The sequence below is a fragment of the Notolepis coatsorum genome, assembly GCF_963971535.1.
Source record: "Notolepis coatsorum genome assembly, chromosome: 19".
Lineage (NCBI taxonomy): Eukaryota > Metazoa > Chordata > Actinopteri > Aulopiformes > Paralepididae > Notolepis > Notolepis coatsorum.
Window position 1 is genome coordinate 87480512 of NC_140183.1, and position 12503 is coordinate 87493014.

The window sequence follows — 12503 nt, forward strand, 5'->3', positions numbered from 1 at the left end:
GGCTCAAGCGGAGGAATGGAACACGGAGATACACGAGGTATTAACATGTGTGATTCAGAAACAAGAACAGATGGAGACAAAGATGTCGGACATGGAGGGGAGGTCACGGAGAAATAACATCAGAATATGGGGACTGAAAGAAGGAGTCGAAGGGGAATCGGTGACCCTATATGTGGAAAAACTTATCAAAGAACAAATGAAGGAAACGGGACTGGAAAAAATGGAGATACAGAGGGCCCACAGGGCGTTGGCTCCGAGACCACAACCGGACAGACCTCCGAGGGCGGTGATTATTAACTTTCTGAGATTCGAGGTTAAGGAATTGGTACTCAGAACCGCGTGGACCAAGAAGATTGAAATCGAAGGGAAAAGACTATCATTTGATCACGACTACTCGACAGCGGTAGCGATAACACGCAGGTCCTACGCGGGACTGAAGAAAACCCTGAAAGAAAACGGAATGAGATTCCAGTCACCCATGACCTCGCTAAGGATTCACTGGGGGGAAGGAGCGGCGATGTACGCGACGGCACGAGAAGCGGAGCGAGAGATGAGACGGCGAGGGATGAGGATGGCGGAGGACGGAGAAGGAAGGAGGCGGGAGGAACAGACGCGGAGCCTGCAACAGAGATTGGAAGGAGCCCGCAGATGGATCAGAGTGGAAGACCGAAACCGGAGGGAGGAGAGAGGAGAAGGCGGAGGTGAAACGTGACGGAGCGAGGACGGAGACGGATGAGGAGGCGGGAGGAGACGAACGGATGAGTACACGCACAAGAGATTGAAAAAACTATTCAAATAGAGACAAAGTATAGAAACTGAAATAACATATGCATAAGCACACATTCCCAGGTAGAGGCAGGATATAGAAATGAACGTAACGTATACATGGACACATAATACACAAGCTGATGGAGGAAATAAATGGAAATATAACTAGGTTTGATAGGCGAGACACAGACCATACTGAAACAGATACATAGAAACACGCTGTGAGTAACACAGTTGGGAGGGATTAAGGGGATAAATGGACATCACATAGAAAATAGAGGAGAGGAAAAGAAAATAATAAGTGATACACGGGAGACACCGCACACGGATATGGGAGGAAGGAGGGACAATGAAACATATGAGTCACATTGAGAGGGAACAAGAAAAGAGGGTCTTTGATCCAGGAGCTCGAAAGCAAAAAAAAAACAGTAAGAAAGCTGGACAAATATGACGAGCGATTGGGGGCAAGGGTTTCAAACCCCCAAGCCGTCAGGAGGGGGCCCCTCGCTAGGAGGGCAATTACCCCTCACCCACCAGCAGGGGACAGGGGGGGACACAGGGACCCCCCGAACGCCTTGGGAGCACTTTATGTAAAGTTTATGTTTTTTATTTATGTTAATCATTATATGTATTCGGTGAAGAGAGCGGAGGCTCCAACCGGAGGGGGGAATGAGTGTGACATGGGGGGGACTGACAGACGAAAGAAGAAGAAAGATGACAAGGGTTAAAGGTATAAAAATGATGTCGTTAAACGTTAATGGAATGAATAATGCGATAAAAAGGGGCAAAGTGATGTTGAAATGTAAAAAAAGTGAGATGGAAGTGATTTTTCTGCAGGAGACACATTTGGTAGCACAGGGTCATGAGAAACTGAAGAGATTTGGATATGAAAATGCATACTATAGTTCCTTTGAACAAAACCCGAGGAGAGGAGTAATCACGTTAATCAAAAACACAGTCAAATTTGAATTGATCAAGGAAGTAAGAGACAAGGAGGGAAGGTTTGTTTTGGTGAAGGGGAAAATGGAGGGCCAAATGGTTACGTTAGTAAATGTTTATGCACCCCCAGAGAGTGAGAGGGATTTATATGAGACCATTTTTGACATGATAGTGATGGAACTAGAAGGGATATTGATATGTACGGGAGATTTTAACGTAGTACTGAATCACGACCTAGACACCACGAGTACTAGAAAAGGACGGGCGCCCATCAGTAGATATATGAATATTCAGATGACGGAAATGGGAATTACAGACGTTTGGAGGGAGATGCACGCCATGGACAGGGAATACACACATTACTCACACCCACACGTGACGTATGCGAGAATAGACTACTTTTTGATGACGACGGGGGACAGTTACAGGGCACGGGAGAGCAGTATAGGAGTGGCGGACATATCGGATCACAGTGCCATATATCTGACAGTAGATCTAGAAGGGAGACGGAGGAACACGATTTGGAGACTAAATGTAGGAATATTAAATAACAAAGGGGTGGTGAGTCAGATCAAGGAGGAGATAGCCAGATATAAGGAAGAAAATGACAACGGGGCGGTAGACCCGAACATTCTATGGGACACACTGAAGGTAGTGATAAGGGGGAAATTGATGGAAAAAACAGCAATGCTGAAGAAGGCCAGAACGGAGACATATCACAATCTGATAGGGAAGCTAAAGAAGCTAGAGGGGAGACACCAGATATCAAAAGAACAGGAAACGCTCGGAGAAATCAAAGAAGTAAAGGCCAGGATAAATAGGGAATTATTGACGGAAATAGAAAAGAAAGCGAGGTTCATGAAACAAACGTACTATGAAGGGGGACCAAAAGCGACCAGACTGCTGGCTAGGAGAATTAGAACGCAACAGAAGTTGAACACGATACACACAATAAGGGATACAAAGACTAATGAAATATTGAGGGACCCAGCTGAAATAGAGAGGGCATTTAGAGAATACTATGAGAAATTATACACACAGCCAAAAGCAGCGGGAGAAGAGGAAATAGAAACATATCTGGAGAAGCTAGAGTTACCATCGATAGGGAAAGAACAGAATGAAGAGTTAAATAAAATAATTACGGAACAAGAACTGGAAGATGCAATTAGTAGAGCTAAAAACAACAAGTCTCCGGGGAGCGACGGATTCCCATCGGAATTCTACAAGACATTTAGAACTGAATTAGCACCCATGTTAGGGGCGGCGTTCAGACACACGATGGAAGAGGGGAAAATGCCCCCCTCGTGGAAGGAAGCCATAATCACCACGATACCGAAGGAAGGGAAGGATAGGGAATTATGTAGTAGTTTCAGACCTGTGTCCATACTCAACGTAGATTACAAAATGTATACATCGATAATATCAAAAAGATTTGAGACGTTTATGCCAGACATTATAGATGAAGATCAAACTGGATTTATTAAAGGGAGACAGACACAGGACAACGTGAGAAAGACATTACACATAGTAGAGGAGATACAAAAACAAGGTGGTAGCGCGGTACTGATTAGCCTAGATGCAGAAAAAGCATTCGACAGTGTGAGCTGGACATTTTTATATAAAACATTGATGAGGTTCGGACTGAACGGGAGGGCAATGAAGATGATCAAGGCGCTATATCAAGAGCCGACAGCGAGGGTTAAGGTGAATGGCAGCTTGACGGATAGAATCAGATTAGAGAGGGCTACCAGACAGGGATGTTGTCTCTCACCGACGCTCTTCGCCGTTTTCATAGAACCACTGGCACAACTGATCAGGCAGACCGAGGACATCAAGGGAGTAAGGATAAAGGGAACGGAATATAAACTAGGCTTATTTGCAGACGACGTGATAGTATACATGAGGCAACCAGAAAAGAGCTTCCCGGCACTGATGGATCTACTGAAGGAATATGGTCACTACTCAGGATACAAACTAAACGTGACAAAGACACAGACCTTAGCATGGAACTACTCTCCAACGACGGAAATTAGAGAACAGTACGGGATAAGATGGGACATGGACAAGATTAAATACTTAGGGGTGAACATCACGAGAGGGGTGGAGAAACTGTTTGAGGCGAATTATACACAGATAAATCAGAACATCAAGAGAGACCTAGAGAGATGGACAGTAATGCCCTTGGACTTCAATTCAAGAATAGAGGTCATTAAAATGAACATACTATCAAGGTTACTGTACCTATTCCAGTCACTACCGATACAAATACCACAGAATCAATTCAGGGAGTGGGACAGACTGATATCGAGGTTCATATGGGCGGGGAGAAGACCACGGGTCAGATATAAAACACTACAACTACCAAAGGAAGAGGGAGGGATGGCAGTACCCAGCCTACAAGATTATTACTATGCAGCACAACTGAGAGCAGTGACGTGCTGGTGTAACGACAGATATGAGGCAAGATGGAAAGACATTGAAAAAGAAGGGGAGGGATACAAGGTACAAGCTCTGGTGGGGGATAGGGAACTATTTAAAGAAAAAGAGGGACTATTAGATCCAATCACCAAATACACCTTGACCATATGGAACAGAGTAGTAAAAACACACAAATTGGAGAAGCAGTCAGGGGTCCTGAGATGGGTAGCACATGACAAGAGATTCAAACCAGGGAGGTTAGACCATGGATTCAGAAGGTGGGAGAGGGGGGGGGGCAACAGCAATATGCAAAATGATAGAGAAGGGAGAAATGCAGACACTACAAAAATTAAAGGAGAAATTTGGACTAGAAAACAGGGACCACTTCAGATATCTACAGGTTAGAGACTACTACAACAAAGAAATAAGGGGGGCCAAAGACGAGGAACAGAATGGAATAATAAAGATGATAGTATGGGCATACGAAGGGGGGCAAGGAAGAGTAATATCAGCAATATACCGGGCTATAATGACCAGCAAGGGACACACGACCGATTACATAAGGGAGAAATGGGAGAGAGAGCTAGAGATAGAAATAACAGGGAAGGAATGGGGGAACATATGCGAGGTACAACATTCAACAACAGGATCGAGAATATGGAAAGAATTTGGATGGAAAAACATAATCAGATTCTTTATAACCCCAGAGCTGAAGGGAAAATATGCACCAACACAAAAAGCATGCTGGAGGATGTGTGGGAAGGAGGGGGCAAATCACACGCACATATTCTGGGGATGTCAGAAGCTGAAGGGATATTGGGAGGAGATAGGGGAAGCAATGATCAGAATATTAGGATACGGGATACCACAAACAGGACTGGTGCTTTACTTAGGAGACCTGACACACGAGGGAATACAAGGGGGGGACAAATATTTAATAAAGATAATGTTGATAGCGGCCAGAAAAGCAATAACGAGACTGTGGTATAAGGAAGACCCACCGACAATAGCAAAATGGGTAGGAATAGTGGAAGAAATACAGGATATGGAAAGGATAACACACATGCTGAGGTTACAGGAAGAGAAATTTGGGGAAAGATGGGGAAAGTGGGAGGATTATAAAAGGAACGAGAACGACATCACAGAGGAAGAACCAAATGCAACACAAGAGAGTGAAGGGTAAAGGAGGAAAGATGTTCAAGCAGGGTCTATGAACCCATGTCACACACCTGTACTTTAGTTAATATTATCTATTTTGTTTTTGGGATATTACAAGTGCTGAATGCTTTTATACCTTATTATTTATGTCTGTTTAACGGTGTGTTATTAAATATTCAGGGATGATGTGGTTTGTGAATGGGTGAAACAAAAGGCAAAGTGAAAGTTAATAAAGAGAAAAAAAAAAGAAAGGACGAAGGATAAGGGAAGAAAGAAACTCAAGGAGGGTCTCTGGACCCAGATCACACATACAAACCTTAGTCAGCATTTATTGTCTTTGAGTAGGAATTACCTGTTTATGCCTGTTTAAGGGAGATACACAATCAGCCTTTGTATCAAATACCTAGAAAACAACAGTAGGGGAACCAGACAACTAACCATGTGATACCCATGTAAATATTTATGTGCACTGTTTTTTGTTTTTGTTTTTATTGTGATACTAGTCTCTTCATTTTTTATTATTTATTTTTTGTAAGTGCTGTCTGTCTAAATAAATGTTAATAAAAAATGTAAGTTAAAAAAAAAAAAAAAAACTCGGCAGCTAGGCTACTAACTAGAACCAAGAGGAGAGACCACATCAGGCCAGTATTAGCTAACCTACACTGGCTTCCGGTAACATTTATAACGATTTCAAGGTCCTCCTCCTTATATACAAAGCACTAAATGCAACAGGGCCAAGCTACATTGCAAATTCTCTAGTCAACTATTGTGCCTTCTAGAACATTGCGATCATCTACTACTGGTCTATTGAAGGTTCCAAACCACAGCCTAAAGAGAATCGGGGATGCAGCCTTTGCAAACTATGCACCAAAGTTATGGAACACACTACCTATGGACATTATGGAAGCTAGATCTCTTAATATTTAAAAAGAAAAAGAAGCTAAAAACGTACCTCTTCACCATAGCCTTTTAATACACTCCGCTGTTGATTGTACTGTAGCACTATTTTACTCCGTCCATTCTATTTTATTGCACTTCTATTTTACTTTACTTTTTATTGCACCGCACTGTTACTTTTTCACATCATTTGTACGGCCGAATCACATTCTACCAAATGAGACCATTTTATTTTGCGGTGGAGTTTCCCCTTAAGCGACCAGTTCAAAGTCAATTTTAAATGCCGACAGCTGTGGATATTATCTACACAGTACTACTTGGGATCAGCTGGGCTATTGCCTAAAGTAGACGATTACGGTGACCAATGGTGGTGAACAGAACCCATCAGACCAGTCTCCTCGGCTCGGCTGTGCTTCACATCCAGAGGCACACATTCCAGAGTAAGAGTTGTGATGGAGTGAGGAGGCAAACAAACTTGAGTGTGTGTTTTTTATATTCCTTCATGTCTATGACCTTTAGCGGTTTTGCTGACAGGAGCATTTGTTTTTATCCATCATCTACTTCATTTAAATGGGCTCATGCCGATAGGGCTGGGTATGTTTTGAAAACATTTCTAACTTTTGTTTGTCCGAGGGAAGCAACCCTTTGCGAAGGATTGAAGGATTGAGAAAAGAGGGCGGGGGTTTGAGATAGGTCAATACCTTGCATTTCAAAGTCAAATTTTTTTTTTGTCACATACACATCATACATGTACAATCTTATTGAAATGCATTTGATACCGATAGCATAACAGTGCATACACAACACTGTATGCACAGTGGTGCAGGTGCTAAAACGGCTTGCTGCTGCTGGTGAGGGCAAGGCCTTCGGGCTCCAAGGCAATAGCCAAAAGGCATCGTGCACCCAAGCAAGTTTTGCATTGATTTGTCATGTTGTATACGGTAATGCCGGTGGTGAATGGCTATGAAAAAAACCTTTTTCTTTTGACAATAAAAATATTGAAAATGTATATAGTTTGTCAACATTTTTCAATAACGGGTAGTTTTGATTTGATTCAAAATAGATACCTCAATGATATTGATCGTCAGTACCCAGCCCTACCCAGGAGAACGTGACAGGAACAGTCAGAATGGTTCCGTAATAAATTAAAAAAAAACAAGGTGAGAGGAGAGCATGAAAATCAGGTACAAAGTCAACAGGAATCTTACCGACTGAAGTTGATAAACACTCCCAAGGAATGATAATGAAAAGAACCTAGAAACGATCAAAGCTCTAGCTAAACCTCCATATCCACAAACCAAAAGAGGGACTAATCACGTTTCTATCTCTACAATTACTGTAGCCCGCTGCGCTGACTCGCCTGTGAGGGAGATCGAGGGGAAAGCGAAGGCCGCTAATATACGATTAACATGATCGGTAATTAAGATATCAGCCGCTCTGCTACGACACAACAGCTGCCCGCGGTGTGAGATAGTTGGATATGAAATAAAGCTCTCTCCAATTCGTTAATAGGAGCATGCAAAGATGTCCGTATGTGTGAGGAGGGTTGGAATGGCAAAAGATAAACACCTGGGCCCTCATTTATCAACTTGACGTACGCACAGATATGTGCGTAACCCGTGCGTACGATCATTTCTAAGCAAAGTGTGGGATTTATCAATTTGAACTTGTGCTTGACTTTGTGCGTATATTTAAGCACAGGTCAGACCATGCGTAGTTGGCGCCCGGTGGTAGAATATTTTTACAACGCGGAAATAAGCACTGACTGCGCTCCACGTAACTCAACTCGTTATTATTTTGCGCATATATTGCAGAAATACGGGAACGTTTTGATTATATTTAAAAGGCTTTGCCATTGTTAAACATAATAAGTGGAACCCCGAAGCTGTAAGCAGAATACAAGTCATATGAACACCCACGATATAAACGCATTGCAACGAGAACAGACAGAGGTTATTTGTTGAGTGTATGTGTATACAAAACCCTTGCAATAAATGTGTCTTAAATGAATGAAAAGCATACATGCTCTGGACACAGAGCATATATCGTGTGGGTGATATCATGACTTGTATTCTGTGTCAAAGCCTAAATCAAAACATCCCCGTATTTCTGCAATCTATGCGCAAAATAATAACAAGTTGAGTTCTAACAAAGAACGTATTACATGCTGGTAGGCTGATAGAGTAAACTATGATATGAATATGAATATGATATGATATAAAGGTATACTGGTCCTTCCGCGAGGATATCGAGGACTCGAGTTGGGGGACCCTGATGTAAACAAGACAAAAGTCTTTCTCTGGTCTGCATCCCCTTAACAATTGTGTGTATTGAGCCGTACTGTATTGTACCCATTCTGCAATCTGTTAAATAAAGTTTTTCATTCATTCATTCAGCCATTAAATGCAATTTGAGAATATAGGCTAAAGCGACGGCCTATAGCCTATACATATTATTTAATGTTTTCATAAGCGTAAAGATACAACAGCTAGATTAATGATCAAGTTAGTTTACTGTATGCAGGCTTCGCAGGGCTGTGTGTTATTATATGCGCAAGTTACTGTTGCATAATGTAGGCTATGGGCTGGCTGCTATTATATGTACTTCATATAGGCTGCCTAATACCAACAACAAAATAGATTGTAGCATATCCCTCTACACACATTATATTATACACATCACATTATATCTTGGTTCGGCAGCGCCTCTGTGAACAATCTCTCAGAGTTTGCTCCATCGGTAATCAGTAATGTGAACGGGATTCCACTTGGTCAATGTACAGATAATCTGCGATGCGCATTTTGGCTGATAATGTGCCGGTGGCCGGAGTCTCATTCATATTCACTTAAATGCAGATCATAGTTATCCACTGAAGCCATATGACTCTGACCAGAACGGGCTCATGACGAGCGCACATAATAGGCATTAGAGCGCAGAGTTGTCTGTGAACTTGGCAACTTCATTGGATTTATTTATTCTCTAAAAATATCTATAATCATACGATTAAATATTGTTTAAAATAAAACGCTAAATACTATTATTCTGTGTGTCATGTTTCCAAATAAGATTGTTCACAACGGGAAATGCTGTATACGTTCAATTTGTTGGTTGGACCTCGGTGATCAATCTCGCTCTCAGTGAAGTCTCTCAGAGTTCGCTCGGGTTAGTCCACTTTTCCACATTTCATGGGGGTGTTCCATTACCGTATATGGTTAATCGGGGCGGTTCTGGTATGCAAATACTTAAAACAATGCACGAGCTCAAACGTAGGATCAAAGTCATATTTATCAAGACAGGTGTGCGTAGGACCTGTGTACGCACGTGTGATAAGTCCCGTTTTTTTTGTGCGTGCACACATTCTAAATTCTGTGCTTACGTATGAAAATAGAATACTTTCTGAGAAAAATTGATAAATGAGGGCCCAGGAGCCTCATTACAGAGACATTTCCTGACTGTTTGTCTTAACTTAGGTTTCAAAGATGGGAAGAATCCCATCATCCTATTGCAGAAGCAATATCTCAAACCGCCGCCCTCTTTTCTTGATCCTCCAATCACAACTGTTGTTTCTGTCCGTCTAAACTCATGGCTGTGTGTCCTATCCTATCTCAGACCTTGTGTATCCCATCTTAACTTAAGAAATCCTAACTAGAACTGTAAACTCGATTCGCCAATCAGCACTTCGTCCCGTCATGCCTGCCTCTGTGTTTAGAATGTATCCTCGATTAGAATGTAGCATCAACGGCTGTCTCACTAGCTAGTAAGGCTAGGAACACTACCAGACTTTCCTACTGTAGGAGAGATAGTAAGGCTAGGAACACTACAAGTTTTCTTGTGTGTGCGTGTGCGTGTGCGTGTGTGTGTACCCGTGGGAGGCGAGGTGATGACCGGTGCGTGTGTGTCCATGTCTTTGATGAAGTCCTTGGTCATCCTCTCCAACTCCTCCACCTCCCTCATGGAGAGCGGCACGCCGCCGCCTGGGACAGACACTGGGCCAGGGGGCGAGGGCTACAAACACACACAGTGTCTACGGATTAATTATTTACGTTGTTGCATACTTACATGTGCTCCACAGCCTTATGAAGTATTTCTGTTGTTTATGGCTGAACTAGCTTCTTTCAGACATGCTCTGTCCTGTACTATATTTCCTGTATTTCATTATTAATGCATGACACCTGTTCTTTTTTTTATTATTGATCTTTTTCCCCCTCCATTTTCCTCCGATTTTCTCCCATCCCAATGTTAGTCGTATGCCAATTCCCAGTCCCTTCCTGGTCGCTGCGCACTTACCCCCCACAGTCAGATCATCTGGGAGAGTGGAGGCTACCACGTGCTTCCTCTGACACACGTCCAGCCAATCACCGCTTCTTTTCACCTGGCAGCGCGGATTCTCACTGAGAGGGCGTAGCGTGTGGGAGGACCACACTATCCCCCTCAAGTCCTATCCGCGCTTAGCAGGCGCCCCGACCGAACTGTAGGAGTCGCTGTTTACAACGACCCGGACCCACCCCGCCAGCTTCTCCCACCCTCTAATACAGCCAATTGTATCAGTGCAGACGGCCAGCCAAGCTGGTGACAACCCCGGAGCTGTGAGCTGGATTCGAACAGGCGAATCCAGCTCACAGCTCCGGGGTTGGTGACGAACGCAATCTCCGCTCGGCCACCTAACCGCCCCCTCATGACACCTGTTCTAACATCTAACAATCTGAATTATTTGTACGTCTGGTGTTTTCCTACTATACATAAAGCCCAAGAGGCTTCTCAAAGGGAATTGTACATCTGTTGTCGTTCTACTGCATGTGAAGGTTAAGGGGGCTCCTCGTATGTAATCGGAAGGAACCGTGACTTACCGTTGAGGAAGGAAGAGATTTCATTGGCTGGTTGAAGGAGGAGGGCGGAGCTACCATGCTCTTGGGCTGAGGAGGGGGCACAGGAGCTGGAGGGGGCGGGGTCACATGCTCCTGACTGGCAGAGGGATGGTGATAGGAGGCTGTGTTGGCTGGCGGTGCGGGAGGCGCAGCGGGAGGCGGAGGGAAGGAGCTGGTGGCAGGGGCAGCGGGAGGGAAGGAGCTGGTGGCAGGGGCAGCGGGAGGGAAGGAGCTGGTGGCAGGGGCAGCGGGAGGGAAGGAGCTGGTGGCAGGGGCAGCGGGAGGGAAGGAGCTGGTGGCAGGGGCAGCGGGAGGGAAGGAGCTGGTGGCAGGGGCAGCCGGAGGGAAGGAGCTGGTGGCAGGGGCAGCGGGAGGGAAGGAGCTGGTGGCAGGGGCAGCCGGAGGGAAGGAGCTGGTGGCAGGGGCAGCCGGAGGGAAGGAGCTGGTGGCAGGGGCAGCCGGAGGGAAGGAGCTGGTGGCAGGCGGAGGGAAGGAGCTGGTGGCAGGGGCAGCGGGAGGGAAGGAGCTGGTGGCAGGGGCAGCGGGAGGGAAGGAGCTGGTGGCAGGGGCAGCGGGAGGGAAGGAGCTGGTGGCAGGCGGAGGGAAGGAGCTGGTGGCAGGGGCAGGCTTGTGATTCAGGCTCTCGTTCAGTCTCTGTGCCAGAGAGGCGGCCGAGGTCGTCGGTCTTCCTCCGAACCCAGACTTGGGAGCCACGACCGGGGCCTTGGCGTATGGCTGTGCGGCAGGGGCTGGTCCAGGGGTGGAAGCAGAGTTGTGATTGGCCTGTCGGTTTGTTCTGGCTTTGAGCTCCTCTGCCCAGGGAGCGGGAGGGGGTTTGTCTCCCATCTCTGGAGGCGGGAGGAAGGAGAGGGAGGGCTTGGGAGCTGTGGGAGGAGGACCGCCTGGGGGCCTGGGTGCCGGTGCAGAGTACTGGCTGGGTGACTGTGGACACAGCAGTGACAACAACAACAACATCAACAACCACAGAGTAGTTTCAATGTTCACACACACACAGTGGGAAGTTAACTTCTAACATACACCATTGGACATCTAGAAGCAGCAGACAGGCATATTATTTTTTACATTATACAAAGTGTGATACAACTTCCACTGAATGCAAAATGTGCATCCATCAGCAGCTTATCAGACCCAATTCATCTTCCCGACATATATTTAGCGGAATCATTCTGCTCTGATCCAGTTCCCCCCAGTTGTATGAAAATGCTCTCCATTTATGGGTATCTCTCTGGCAGCAGCAACACTCATGCTCTCCACTTCCCAGTTCTGTATGCATCGCTCGCTCTCTATGCAGTTCTCTTTTCTCTCAGGGTGAATCACCAACTCTGGATGTCTTTGTTCAACGCCCACCGACCCGCACCACCCCCCCCCCCCCCCCCCGCTTCCTCTCCTCTTTCTCCTTCTGATGTATCCATATTTTACTCATCTTTGAGTTCTCAA

At 45.2% G+C, this 12503-nt stretch overlaps 1 protein-coding gene across 1 annotated transcript in view; it reads right to left on the reverse strand.

The window, feature by feature from the left end:
* zyx (zyxin) overlaps nucleotides 1-12503 on the reverse strand; it is a 46043-nt gene that overhangs the window by 10789 nt on the left and 22751 nt on the right. The window contains exons 5-6 of the mRNA XM_084336367.1: nucleotides 11028-11987; nucleotides 10044-10185 (exon numbers count right to left, since the gene is read on the reverse strand). Coding sequence (XP_084192493.1) covers nucleotides 10044-10185; nucleotides 11028-11987 — 1102 coding nt within the window. The remainder of the gene's footprint in view (nucleotides 1-10043; nucleotides 10186-11027; nucleotides 11988-12503) is intronic.